At 48.9% G+C, this 13,891-nt stretch overlaps 1 protein-coding gene across 5 annotated transcripts in view; it reads left to right on the top strand.

Annotated features, from left to right (window-relative positions):
* Positions 1–4,344, top strand: part of LOC129016222 (BOS complex subunit NOMO1) — a 61,375-nt gene extending 57,031 nt beyond the window's left edge. For 4 of the 5 annotated variants that reach the window (XM_054455383.2, XM_054455386.2, XM_054455384.2 and 1 more), the window contains 2 exons: positions 3,188–3,280; positions 3,701–4,344. In XM_054455383.2, coding sequence (XP_054311358.2) covers positions 3,188–3,280; positions 3,701–3,832 — 225 coding nt within the window. In that variant the 3' untranslated portion in view covers positions 3,833–4,344. The remainder of the gene's footprint in view (positions 1–3,187; positions 3,281–3,700) is intronic. The other variant, XM_054455387.2, reaches the window with a different exon arrangement.
* Positions 4,345–13,891: the final 9,547 nt, after the last annotated feature.

The following is a 13,891-nucleotide window of genomic DNA, read 5'->3' as shown; positions in this document are numbered from 1 at the left end:
TCACAGTAGAGACCTGGTTAGAAAGTGCTGGAGAGGGCTAGGTGTGGTGGCTCACGCCCGTAATCCCAGCATTTTAAGAGGCTGAGGTGGGCAGATCATTTGAGGTCAGGAGTTCGAGACCAGCCTGGGCAATGTGACGAAAGTGAAACCCCATCTTTACTAACAATACAAAAATTAGCCAGGCGTGGTGGCACACACCTGTAATCCCAGCTACTCGAGAGGCTGAGGCAGGAGAATTGTGAACCTGGGATGCAGAGTTTGTAGCGAGCTAAGATAGCCCCATTGCACTGCAACCTGGGTGACAGAGCAAGACTCTGTCTCAGAAAAAAAAAAAAAAAGTTCCAGAAAGATAAGCATATATAAGAACCACTTACCTTTGCTTGGGCCTGCACTGTGACCCCAGTGGCTGGGAGAGGCTTCTGTGAAGGCCGTTGATAGCTGCAGGCAGCGACATTCTCAGGGGCCCCTAGCAGACAACTCATCCGGGCTCAGGGACATACCTGGGAGCCAGTGGCAGGAATGTAGAGACACTGTTTGGTGGTGGCCGAGCAGCCCAGCCTTGTAGCTGCTGCCTGTGACTTCTGAGAATGTAAGAAACTGTGCCTGCCGGGGCTTGGATTCCCGAGCAGGGCCAAGTGTTGAATGAAGAGAGCGCCCACTCTGTGCCACCCCGTACAGGGCCCTCACAGGTTGATCCTCACAACAAGCCTTCAAGCAGGTGTGCCGTTCCTCCCATTTTCACAGAAGCCCAGAAAGATTGAGTCACTTACGGAGTGTTAGGAGAACCAGGACTCAAGTGAGACGGTTTGTCTCAAGCCACGTGATTTCCACCTCGTTCTGCCCTCCACGTGATGAGTGGCTCAGCATTGCACTTTCAGGGGGGCTTTGTGAGCACATTGGTTTCCTTCTTTGTTGATGTGACTGCCCACAGCCTTGCGACTGGATTTTACTCAGTATTCTGTGCACTGCTGAGCATTTCACATACTCCTTTCAGCAAGTTTCACAGCGTCCACCCCCAGTGGGTGTTGCTCATATGGTCTCCATGTCATAGTTGAGTAAACTGAGTCTCAGTGTGGTTGCCTGAGTGCCTGAGTTGACCCAGTGAGGCCTGGGACCTGAGCCTAGACTGAATCACTCTAATTCCTGCTGAATTAAACTTTTATTTATTTATTTATTCATTATTATTATTATTATTATTTTCTGAGACAGAGGCTTGCTTTGTTGCCCCTGCTGGAGTGCAGTGGCTTGATCTCGGCCCACTGCAACGTCTGCCTCCCGGGTTCAAGTGATTCTCCTGTCTCAGCCTCCTGAGTAGGTGGGATTACAGGCATGCACCACGACTTCTGGCTAATTTTGTATTTTTAATAGAGACGGGGTGTCACCATGCTGGCCAGGCTGTTCTCAAACTCCTGACCTCAGGCGATCTGCCCACCTCGGCCTCCCAGAGTGCTGGGATTACAGGCGTGAGCCACCGCACCTGGCCTGAATTAAACTTTTAAGTAAGTGTTTACTTCAGTGCAAAAATGGGTTGGGATGTAAGAGATGTCCAAAGATACAGGAGTAGGCAGTTGGAGATGGAGATCTGTTCCTGCCCTTATTCTTTCATTTATGAAAGGGCATCCCAGGTACAGTGGCCCCCACAGTCACTCTCTAGCCCAGCAGTTCTCGGATGGGTTGGTTGCAGGACCCCTTTATACTGTTAAAAATTATTGAGGATTTTAAAGAGTTTGAGTTTGCATGGATTATCTCTGTGTATATTTATCATATTAGTAATTAAAACTGAGATGTTGAAAATGCAAAAACTCACAAGCCACACATTCCATTAGCTGTGGGCGTGATGACATCAGGGCACATAGCCTCTGGAAAAGTCCACTGTGCGCTTGTGAACGAATGAGGGCAGAAAAGGCACATCACATCTTACTATTGTATGAAAATAGCTGTGGCCTCGGGAACCTCTGAGAGAGGAGTCCCGGTACCCTACACTGACCTCTGAGAGAGGAGTCCCGGTACCCTACACTGACCTCTGAGAGAGGAGTCCCGGTACCCTACACTGACCTCTGAGAGAGGAGTCCCGGTACCCTACACTGACCTCTGAGAGAGGAGTCCCGGTACCCTACACTGATCTCTGAGAGAGGAGTCCCGGTACCCTACACTGACCTCTGAGAGAGGAGTCCCGGTACCCTACACTGAGAACATTGCTCTGGCTCATTAACTTGTTTTTATCATTATTGGGAAGTTCTCCTTTCATTTATTTGTTTCCTTTATGAGAGTAGATTGGGTCAATGGGATATAGGTTCACTTGATGCTTTAGAACCCAGCATTTCAGGGGCTTTAGCAAGATGGAAATGTCTGTCTCATGTCAAGTGTCCAGGAGTGACCAGTGCAGAGATAGTCTGGTAGCTCCAAGGCGTCAGGGGACCCAGGCCCCTTCTGTCTCATTGCACTGTTCCAGTGCATTGCTTTTCTCCAAAATGGGGCAGTTGGCAAAATGCTGTCCGCCCAGCAAAAGGGAGGGCACACCACTTCCCTAGGGTCCAGCCAGGGTGTGGCACTTACCACGTCTGTTCCTGTACCATTGGCCAGAATTTAGTTCCAGGTCTGCGCCTGCTGCAGGGGAGGCTGGGAAAGGTGATCTATATTGTCGGTGGCCCAGATAAAAGTTGGGGGTTCTATTGGGAGAAAGGGAGAATGACCACAGGGATGCTAGTAGCAGTGCCTGTTTTGCTTCCTCACTAGACCGTACTGGCTGGGAATAGCTGCCCGTCACTGTGTGCCCTGGGTCTAGAACTGTAGGTTCTTGATACATCCTTGTGGGACTAAGTCCCTGCATGTTGCTGGGACTCAACAAACTGAGACCCAATTGCTTTTCAACCACCAAGACTCTCTGATAGCTGCATCTCTTCATTTCCTCAGTTGGGAGGAGCGTCCAGAGGCTGAGGAATACCTTGTCATTGGAATCTCTTTGTCCCTGAGTTTCAGAAGCAAATAGTGAAGGTTTGGGCAGAAGAGGATTCATGGGAAAATATATCCAAATCACTTTGGTTCCTTCCTTTGGATAGAAAGAATTTGGATCATGAGGGCCTTGGTGGTCACTTTGGAAGGCTGGGTGGGTGGTGGCTGTGGCATTGTGGATGATGGACAAGCGTGTGGCCTTGGTGAGGAGTGACGGGGCTCTCGGTGTTTGCAGAGGAAGCTGCCTGAACAGGACATCGCACAAGGATCCTACATTGCCCTGCCATTGACGCTGCTGGTTCTGCTGGCCGGTTACAACCATGACAAGGTAGGAAATCCAGAGGCCTCAGGAGACGGTGGGCATGTGAGGGAGAGCGAGTCGTCACAGCTGCAGGAGTGATAGCAGAGGGATGTCCAGGGCCACAGAAATCACATTTCAGGCTCGGGAGGGCCCGTGAAGGCCTCAAGTCCAGACTTAGGTCTCCTTTCAAGGCTGTAAACTTCTGTAACATCTCCTAATCCTTAAACCTGGAACACCTCGAGGGCATGTTAGGCCCAGAGAGAGGCCAGCCCATCCCTGGGGACTCATTAGTAAGAGGCCTGCCTCGTTTGAACTGAAACCCACCCATTAGCACGTGGCAGCTGCTGATCATGTCTGAAGAAGCTGTGTCGAGAAGTGAGGCTCTGCGGTTCATCTGGCAGAAGCCTCCTCTTTGTACCCCTCTTTCTCACACTCTCTCTTTTCCAGCTCATTCCTTTGCTGCTGCAGTTGACAAGCCGGCTACAGGGAGTCCGCGCACTCGGCCAGGCAGCCTCTGACAACAGCGGCCCAGAAGATGCAAAGAGACAAGCCAAGAAACAGAAGACAAGGCGGACGTGAGGAGGAACGGGACAGTGGCAGTCTCACCTGGGACAGGCCACAGCCAGGGGTCCAGTCACCACCCGCCCGTGGGATAAGAGCCAAAAGCATGCGTCAGCTAACTTCAGCCTGTGCTGCTGGGCCCGCACCCCATGTCCCTTGTCACTGTGGCATCCTGCACCCATCCTCACCCCTCCGTAGAGCCCCTCGTGCAATGCAGTGAATGGACCCTCCTGTCATTCTGCTGAACAGAATTTATTTTCTGAGTCAAATATAATTTATTATTATTTCTGTCAAAGAAGTATTTAAGCTGTGCTGTGGTGTGAGAATGTCATTCTTGATCTTCAGCCTTCGTTTGCAAGAAGAGTTCCAGTTGACGTGGTGTTTGGTTCCATGGTGGGGTACCCTAGGGATTCATCTGTTTTCTTTACTTCCCTTTGCATCTGAGATCCTGCTGGAAACCACAGCAACCTGTATCCACTATTAGGAGGTAAAAATCAATAAAATGGCCCATTCATTTGTGTTGTAGCTCATCATAGATGTATTTCTTGGATGACACGCGCGTAACCCCTGGGGGTCTTCGGTTGAGCCAAACAGAGAGCAAGTCAGAGTCCTGAGTGAAGCTGGCTGGGGCAGGAAAAACACGAGCTCAGTCGACATGATCCCCAGCAGCTTTTGGCCTCAGTGATAGAGAAATCGGAGATAATGGGGGTTGTGGCAAATTGAAGTGTGCCCACCACGTCTAAGGTAAGCTTAGGTACTCAGCTCTGGCTCACCCCTGCTGTGCAGAAATGTGCATTCATTTTTCTAGAGAAGCCAGAAAAACAAAGATTTACGTGAAATTTTCCCAATTTTAAACGTTAGTCACAAATGCAGTGTTTTAAAAAAAAACTACACACTTTGGCCAAACAAAATGCCTATGTCGGCCGGGTGAGGCTTAAAGGTTGCCGGCTTGCATCAGAGATCCAGAGGAAGTCACAGCATTTTAACAGCTGAACTTAATCCTCGCAGGAAGTCATTAAGTTAATCAAGTGATATTGAAGGAGGGGACACATCCATCCATCCGACATTTATTGAGTGCCACATAGGACAGGCGTGGGTATGTGAGGATGAGTAGGGTGGACAACACCCTACACTGAGCTAGAAGAGGCCAGGGAGGCTCTGTCTGCCTTGTTCTTCATACCCCAATGCTTGGCACGTGGTGGGTACGGGAATGAATGAATGCATGCACACAGGAACGAATAGATGGGCACACAGCGCGTGCCCTCACAGCACGTGGCCCCTCACTGGGTAGAAGGCAAGTCAGTAAGTAGACAGGGGTGATGCAGTGAGCCGAGGGCCTCCAGGTGGAGGAACATGGAGGGCCCCAGGAGCACAGAGCAGAGTTCTCATCCCACCGGAGAGCTTAGGGAACTTTCTGGATGTGATGCGTGAGCAAAGTCCAAAAGGACAAAGAACGGAGAGAGGGAAAACAAGGCGGAAGTTCTTGTTAGGTGCCACTGCCACGCCAGGGGGGTCAGCTTGGGGGATTCCCTGGCTCTTGGGGGCCAACTGCAGAGCTGCCCTGTTCCCATGTATCAGCTAGCTTGGTGTCGGCACCGTGGAAGGAAAGTGAACAGTGTTGGAGATCTGGGACAGATGTCATATTAATACAGAATCCATTTCTTGGAGTGTTTTCCAACTCTTATTCCAAGTGGACACCCAGAAACATCCCTTTTAAATGTTAATGGGTTTTTATTGACAGGGCGTAAAGGTTAAGAGCTTGCGAAAGATACAATTAAGTGTCAATACACTCCATCCAGTTCCGGAGGCCGTCAGTAAGTGGCAGTCTTTCCCCGTCGCTGGCTGCAGGTCACCCCTGGCCTCGGTGGAACTTGTGTGCGTCATTCTCAGTCCATTTGAAAGTTGGGCCTGTTCGGTTGTGTATAATTTTCTGTTCATCATTTTTCTGGCAATGTCAGGACAGAACTCCTCTGATCCTCTTCTGAGAAGTAAACATTAATGTTATTAGTTTTTTTTTTTTTTTTTTTTTTTTGAGACAGAGTTTCGCTCTTGTGGCCCAGGCTGGAGTGCAGTGGCGTGATCTCGGCTCACTGCAACCTCTGCCTCCCGGTTTCAAGCGATTTCCTGCCTCAGCCTCCTGAGTAGCTGGGATTACAGGTGCCCACCACCATGCTTGGCTGATTTTTTGTATTTTTAGTAGATACGGGGTTTCACCATGTTGTCCAGGCTGGTCTTGAACTGCCTACCTCAGGTGATTCACCAACCTTGGCCTCCCAAAGTGCTGAGATTACAGGCGTGAGGCACCGCACCCGGCCTGTTATTAGACTTGGAATGGGACAAAAGTCATATGAGACAGACTTGTTTGCTGAGGAATTAAACAAAAAAAAAGGTCTAAGATGGCAGATTCTTGGGGAACTCTGTTCTGTGCACATTTCTGCCTATTAAAGTGGCCATAAAAACAACCATAAATCCTTGATGAGGACACCTCAGGAGCTTTAGGACAGTGCCATTCTTTTTTAATTAAAAACTTTTTATTTGATTTGATTTTTCTGTAGAGACAGGGTCTCGGCTATGTTGACCAGGCTGGTCTTGAACTCTTGGCCTTAAGTGATCCTTCTGCCTCAGCCTCCCAAAGTGCCGAGATTATAGGCATGAGTCACCACACCTGGCCAGGGCAGTGCCATTCTAAGGCAACGGCTTCACCTCGGTCTTCTTTTCTGAGGTTACAGGAGATGGGAAGGGCCGAAGGTAGCATGAGAACGTGTGTGTGTTTGTATGTGTGTTTGTGCATGTGTGTGTGGAAGGACTGGTGAGATGGCTGGATGAAGAGGCAGTCCTTCTGCTTAACTCTCATGGCCTAAATGTGAGAAACAAAGATTTAGGAAATAAGGAAAAAACAAATGAGTGATTGCCTCTCTGGATCAAACACATGAGCAGGCACAACCAGCCTTTTTTGAGCTACTGTGTGCCAGGCACTGTGCCGTGCCCTTGCATGCATGTGGACGTTTCATGAGTTCATGAAGCAGGTATGCTTCCAGCCCCACTTTTCAGAGAAAGAAAGTGAGGCTGAACAATCTTGCAGCTGTCAAGTGGCAGAGCAGGGGTTTGAACCCAGGTCCAAGAGTTCTTAACCACCATGTTTTCCTGCCCTTGATGTATGAAATGAGATGATGTAGTCACATGCCAGCTTGTCTAGGGATGACTCAGAGGTTTAGAGATGGATGTCACGTGGATGTCATACAGGAGAGGCAGACATAAGCTGTAGTAAAGTTAGGAAAGGCACGGTGATGTGGAGCATTGTGTGCAGTGGACGGGGTCATGGGGGTGAGAATGGTGGAGGGTCTTTGCTTATTTCATCAGCATTGTTTCTGTAACCAAAGAGCTGCATGACCAAACCCTGAGATCTAGTTCCTTAATAGGAATAATTATTAGGCACCATTCCCTTTACTTAAAAGCTGGGGCCGTCCTAAGGGAGGAGTTGGAAAGAGTTTGGGGGATAAGGTTTGCTTGGTTGCCTTCTGTTTAGGCTGATGTTCAGTGGGGGTAAAGGGCTATGGTGTCCAGTCCCTGGCATGTGGCGGGTGTTTGTGGTACACAGCCAGCCTCAGGATGGCCCCCAGGGATGCACACTGCCTTTGTGTGTGGTCCCCTCCCACACTGAATCAGGCTGGCTCTGTGCGACCAGTGGGAAGTGGCGGAAGTGAGTGATGATGTGTGACTTCTCGGGCTAGGTCATAGCAGACATTGCACTTTGGCTCTCGGGAAGTCAACTGCCTTGCATGAGGGTGCTCAGGCAGCCTCGCGGGGAGGGTGAGGACCCTGGCCCCCAGCCTGTACAGCTTTTGCCACCGTGTGTGAGCCAGCTTGGAAGTGAATTTCTCAGCCCGGGTCAAGCCTTCTGATGAGTGCAGCTCCAGTTGACATCTGATTTCCACCACTCAAGAGACCCCAGGTCAGTTCTGCCCAGCTGAGCTCTTCCCAGGTTCTTTATGTCCCCCAAAAATGAGCTGTTTTAATTTTAGAAAACTTAAAAACACAGTGACAATGAAGCACGGATATGCCTTACACACAGTCCCAAATCAGTAATGACTTCAAGCTATGTCCTCTCTTTTCAAGAAAGAGAAAGCAGAGAACAAAGTTCAATCCACAGTGTCTTCCCAGATTCTTGACCCACAGGATCTGTGAATGTGTTATATGACTGTATTAAGCCTCTAAGTTTTGGGGTAACTTATGCAACATTGGGTAACTAGAATAGTGCTCAATCAATGTCTGTCACATGAATGGGCAGTGACCATGGATGCATTTCTAGTTGTGTATTAGTTAAGGCTCTTTCGGTTTCAAGTAACAGAAATCCAACTCCCACTAGCTTGAGCAAAATGGGGCATTCCTCTGGTCAAGTAACGGAGAAATCTAGGAGTGTCTGGCTTCATGCATAGCGGGACTCAGTCTCAATTTCCACCTCCTGGCTCTGCTTCCCTTGATGCCAACTCTTTCAGGAATCAGCTTTCTGAAAGACCACTCTGCTAGAAACAGACAGGCCCATCCTTTCAACCGGGTCCAGGATTGTTTGCTCAGTCACTGTTCTCAGAGGCAGGGGCAGAGGCAGATGCCAGGCACACATCCACAGAAGTGGAGATGGCAGGAAACTGAGAGTGAAGTGTTGGAAAGCTGGCTTTTGCCTATGGGTTCTGCTTTTGACATCATCCTGCAATGTCAGGCTTTACATTGCCCCCATCTGCAGACCCAGCAGAAGGACAGCTTCCATCCCACCACATCACATGCCAGTCCTGGGGCCGGGGAAGGACTTATGGGCAACCTTTGCAGAATCACTGGGGCCTGGCCACACATGAGCCACGCCCACACTCATATGACAGGCGGGCCCTGTGCCTGGGGTGCTGTTATTACTCAGAGGAATAAGTGGTCCTGGGTGGGCAGAAGCAACAGAAGAGAAGTCAGCTCCACTTCCTTCCAACACTTGTTGAGAAGTCCTGGTCAAAATCAGCCTCCAGGCCTGGTGTGGTGGCTCACGCCTGTAATTCCAGCACTTCGGGAGGTTGAGATGGGCAGATCATGAGGTCAAACGATCGAGACCATCCTGGCCAACATGGTGAAACCCCGTCTCTAATAAAAATACAAAAATTAGCTAGGCGTGGTGGCAGGCGCCCGTAGTCCCAGCTACTCGGGAGGCTGAGGCAGGAGAATCACTTGAACCAGGGAGGTGGAGGTTGCAGTGAGCTGAGATCGCACCATTGCACTCTAGCCTGGCGACAGAGTGAGACTAAAAAAAAAAAAAAAAAAAAATCACCCTCCATTTTTGGCTTTCTCTTTCATTAGAAAAATGAACCTGACTTTTTGACCATGACCATGAAATGCCTAGAGAAGGGAGACACTCATTTTCCAGTGGGCCTACTGTGTGCTGGGGTGGCGAGACTCTTCCTGCCCTGGAACTTGCTGAGGTCAGGGAAGATATATGACTGCCTTCCTCTGTACTTTTTCAGTGGGGGCAGGTGTTTATGCTTGATGATACAATGGTGGGATCTTGGTTGGAATATGAACTTTTTTTGTTTTTTAGATGGGGTCTTGTTCTGTTCCCCAGGCTGGAGTACAGCGGCACCATCACAGCTCACTGCAGCCTTGATCTCCCAGGGTCAAGGGATCATCGTGCCTAAGCCTGCTGAGTAGCTGGGACTAGAGGAGTGCACTACCACGCCTAGTTAATTAAGCTTATGGCTCCCAGCCTGCAACGGCCATGAGGGGTCAGTCTGTCATCAGGAGGGGTTGGCAGACTCTGTTCTCAGATAGGCAGCAAGGATGGAGGTGGGGCAGGAGCAATTTCACTACCTGCCTGGAGTCTGGGTCTTGCTTAGAGAAATAATTCCAGGCTCTGCTGCTTTCGGCCCTGTGTCTCATGGTTCCACTGATTCCTGCAGAGATCTAGAGAGAAAATTTCCAGCTAGGAGTTTCTGGCTCGTTTGATTTTGAACGTTTTGAGTATTCCACCCTTACCCCTCCACCTCCACTCACTACTCTATAGTGTTTTGTTTTGTTTTGTTTTGTTTTTTAAGAAAACAGTTTGAAAGCAAAAATAAATAAATAGTTCAAAACAGAGGGGCCATTTTTATTTACTGTGGTTGTTTCAGGGTAGGGAAGGGAGCTTACACTTTTTTTGAACTCTTATTCTATACCAGCCAACGTGCTACATTCTTAGCTTAAAAGCCTGCTTCTCTTTGATTTCAGAATAACTTGGAAATAAATTATCAGATCCCGCATGTTCTGATCTTGGCTGTGAGCTCTAATTAAATCTCCCCTTCCTTGCTTCCTCCAGTGAGTTGTTCTCCCTTCACCTCCCAGCACAAGCTTTGCACATGTTGCCCTCTGTCCTACGAAGGTCCGTCCCTTCCCAGTCTCCGTGTGACTCCCTCCTTCACACCCACGGTTCTCCACTGAAATGTCCTTTGAGTGCTTCTCAGATGCCTCAGTCTAAAGTAGATGATTCGGGGCTGGGTGCAGTGGCTCACGCCTGTAATCCCAGCACTTTGGGAGGCTGAGGCAGGCGGATCACCTGACATCAGGAGTTCAAGACCAGCCTGGCCAACATAGTAAAACCCCGTGTCTACTAAAAATACAAAAATAAGCTGGGCATGGTGGTGGGTGCCTGTAATCCCAGCTACTTAGGAGGCTGAGGCAGGAGAATCGCTTGACCCTGGGAGGCGGAGGTTGCAGTGAGCTGAGATCATGCCACTGCACTCCAGCCTGGGTGACAGAGCAAAACTCTGTCTCAAAATAAATAAATAAATAACATAAAGTAGATGATTCACAGAAACCTCTGTTCTTTTAGAGCACTCTTCAACACTTTTTATGCTTTTTATGTTTTATTTCTAATAAATATGTTTCTTTCACTATACCATAAGTATATTCCTTCTTCTAAGTTTCATTAAGGTAGAATCACGTACAGCTTGTTTCCTGTTACATCCCTAAGTACCTAGCATGTAGTAGGCGTTCAATAAAAATTCATTGAATGATTGAACACTCAATCCCATGATTTGAGTGTTTTTTTGTTTGTTTGTTTGTTTGTTTGTTTGTTTTGAGACAGAGTCTTGCTCTATCGCCTAGGCTGGAGTGCAGTGGTACTATCTTGGCTCACTGCAATCTCTGCATCCTGGGTTCAAGCGATTTTCTTGCCTCACCCTCTCAAGAAGCTGGGACTAACCACAGGCATGTGCCACCATGCCCAGTGATTTTTTTTTTGCATGTGTGTGTATTTTTAGCAGAGATGGGGTTTCACCGTGTTGGCCATGCTGGTCTTAACTCCTGACCTCAGGCCATCTGCCCTCCTTGGCCTCTGAAAGTGTTGGGATTACAGGTGTGAGCCACCACGCCTGGCCTTTTGTAATTATTCTAACAGCTACTACTTATTAGGTGCTGACTGTATGCCAGGCACTGTGCTGATTTATTTATTTATTTTCAGGGATTGGGTCTTGTTCTGTCACCATGGCTGGAGTTCAGTGGCACAATCATAGCTCGCTGAAGCTTCAAACTCCTGGGATTAAGCAGTCCTCCTGCTTCAGCTTCCCAAGTTAGCTGGGATTACAGGGATGTGCCATTACACCCAGCTAATTTAAAAAATCGCTGATTTTTTTTTTTTCAGAGATGGAAAAAGAAAACAAACAGTTACTACTTATTAGGTGCTGACTGTATGCCAGGCACTGTGCTGATTTTTTTGTGTGTGTTTTTAATTTTTTTAGAGTTGGGGTCTAGTTCTGTCACCGTGGCTGGAGTTCAGTGGCACGATCATAGCTCACTACAGCTTTGAACTCCTAGGCTTAAGCATTCTTCCTGCCTCAGCTTCCCAAGTAGCTGGGATTACAGGCATGCGCTATCACACCCAGCTAATTAAAAAGACTTTTTTTTGTAGAGATAGGGGTCTTGCTATGTTGCCCAGGTTAGTCTCAAACTCCTGGCTTCAAGCGATCCTCCTGCCTCCACCTCCCATGTGCTGGTGTTACAGACAAAAATTCAGAGACCATTGGCTCCCCAGGCCCAGATGCCCAGCCGCCGTCGATCGGTCAGCCGCCCCCCACCCATCCGGTGCGGCCTGTGTTGCCTCTGCACCAGACTGTGCCTTCCGCTCTCCACGCCTCTAAGAGCCTGGTTGTAGCCCCCTCCATCTCTGCTAGACACCCTGCAGCCATTTTTACTTCTAAGAGCCTGCCTGTAGTTTCTTTGGCTTCTAAGAGCCAACCTGCTGTCCCCTGGCCTCTCAGAACCACCTCCAGGTCCCCGCTGTCTCTCTGAGCCAGCCCCTGGTGCCTGTGGCCTCTCAGGGCCAGCCCCAGGATCTTCCTCTGGCCTCTCAAACTCAGTCTCCGCCACCTGGTTTGGTTTCTGGAACCCAGTCACTGGCCCCCCAGGTCCATATGGGGCAGCCTGTATCTGCCCAGTCCTTTACTATTGTGGACCCACAGGCCTCTCAGGCTATCGAGGACTTGCAGGCCCTACTTCAAACGCAATAGGCCATCCCCAGCACCTCTGTAGTGCAGGAGAGTTCCCTGAGCCAGTCTTCAAGTGTCCTGAAGGTTCCTGAGATGCCAATTGCTCAGGCTTTTGAGGCTCTGCCACGACTCAGCCAGAAACCATGTCAGAAACCGTCTACCCTGGCCACCGCATTATCTACCCCTGATGGTTCAGCTTCAGCCACTGAGACCCAGCAGTCCGTCCCCACTGACAATGCTGCAGCCTCCGTGGCAGCAAAGAAAAGTCACCCTCTCTAGTAGGGACCAGATCCCAGCCATTGGCGTGGCTACTCAAACCTCTGCCAAGTAAGTGCCTTTGGAGGAAGAGTTACCTACATTCGTCCTTAATGGTTTCCCCATTTGTGTTCTGGTGGCTTCTTCAACCCTTCTTGTCCAAAAAAATAAAGTTAATGGAAGCAAAATGGTCCTGTCCTTTGGGGATTAGCCGTTTGGACATTGGTAGGTTTTTTAAACCTAGTACTCTGGATGAATGTTATTAAGGGTTTGCCTACTCTACCAGATAATGAAATCTGTTCTTTTTTATTTAGGCTTGAGAGAGAGAGTGGTGATTATATTCTTTTGGGAGCTATTAATATAAGATCTGGGAGTGGGTGAGGGGTTTGGGGTCTGCAGGATTTCTGAAACGATGATTTCAGGTGGCACAGGGACCCAGCATTAAATGATGTTGAGGCCTAGGGTGGGAAAGTTACCGGCTTTTCAAGTCTTTTTTTTAGTGCTCTTTATCTTAGGAAGAATGTCTTGGCTGGACGCAGTGGCTCACGCCTGTAATCCCAGCACTTTGGGAGGTCGAGGTGGACGGATCACCTGACGTCAGGAGTTCAAGACCAGCCTGGCCAACATGGCAAAACCCCGTCTCTACTAAAAATAACAAAAATTAGCTGAGTGTGGTGGCAGGCAACTGTAATCCCAGTGACTCGGGAGGCTGAGGCAGGAGAATTGCTTGAACCCAGGAGGCGGAGGTTGCAGTGAGCTGAGATCGCGCCATTGCATGCCAGCCTGAGCAACAAGAGCAAAACTCCATCTCCAAAAAAAAAAAAAAAAAAAAGGAATACTCAAATACTCAACCTTTGCAATTTGTTTTTCTAAGTTTCCAACTCCCAAACTGAGATTCTACGTTTTTGGTGCCTGGCATTTCCCAAGCAGTGGAGCTCCCCAGTGTGTTGATGGCCACGTCCTGGGCAGACTGCTGGCCAGAGAAGAGGCAGGCGCTAGGATTGTTGGAAGGATTGGGGGTGGAAACTCATGCCCCAGCTTAATCTTTGAGGCTCGCATTGGTAGCCCACAGCAGCACAAAAATGCAGGGTGGTGAGGTGCTCCTGGCATCTAGTGGGTAGAGGCTAGAGATACTGCTAAACCTCCTACAATGCACAGGACAGCTCTCCACAACACAGAATTATCTGGCCCCCCAAATGTCAATAGTATAAAGTTGAGAAACCCTATCTATATGACTCAGAGATATTTCCAAAAGAAAATAGAAAAACCCTGATCTATAATAATTAAAAATTGCTTTGTAGTGAGATACTTTAACAAATCTTACTTTGAC

Source organism: Pongo pygmaeus, chromosome 18, assembly GCF_028885625.2.
Source record: "Pongo pygmaeus isolate AG05252 chromosome 18, NHGRI_mPonPyg2-v2.0_pri, whole genome shotgun sequence".
NCBI classification, from domain to species: Eukaryota; Metazoa; Chordata; class Mammalia; order Primates; family Hominidae; genus Pongo; species Pongo pygmaeus.
This window is presented reverse-complemented; position numbering and strand designations above follow the sequence as displayed.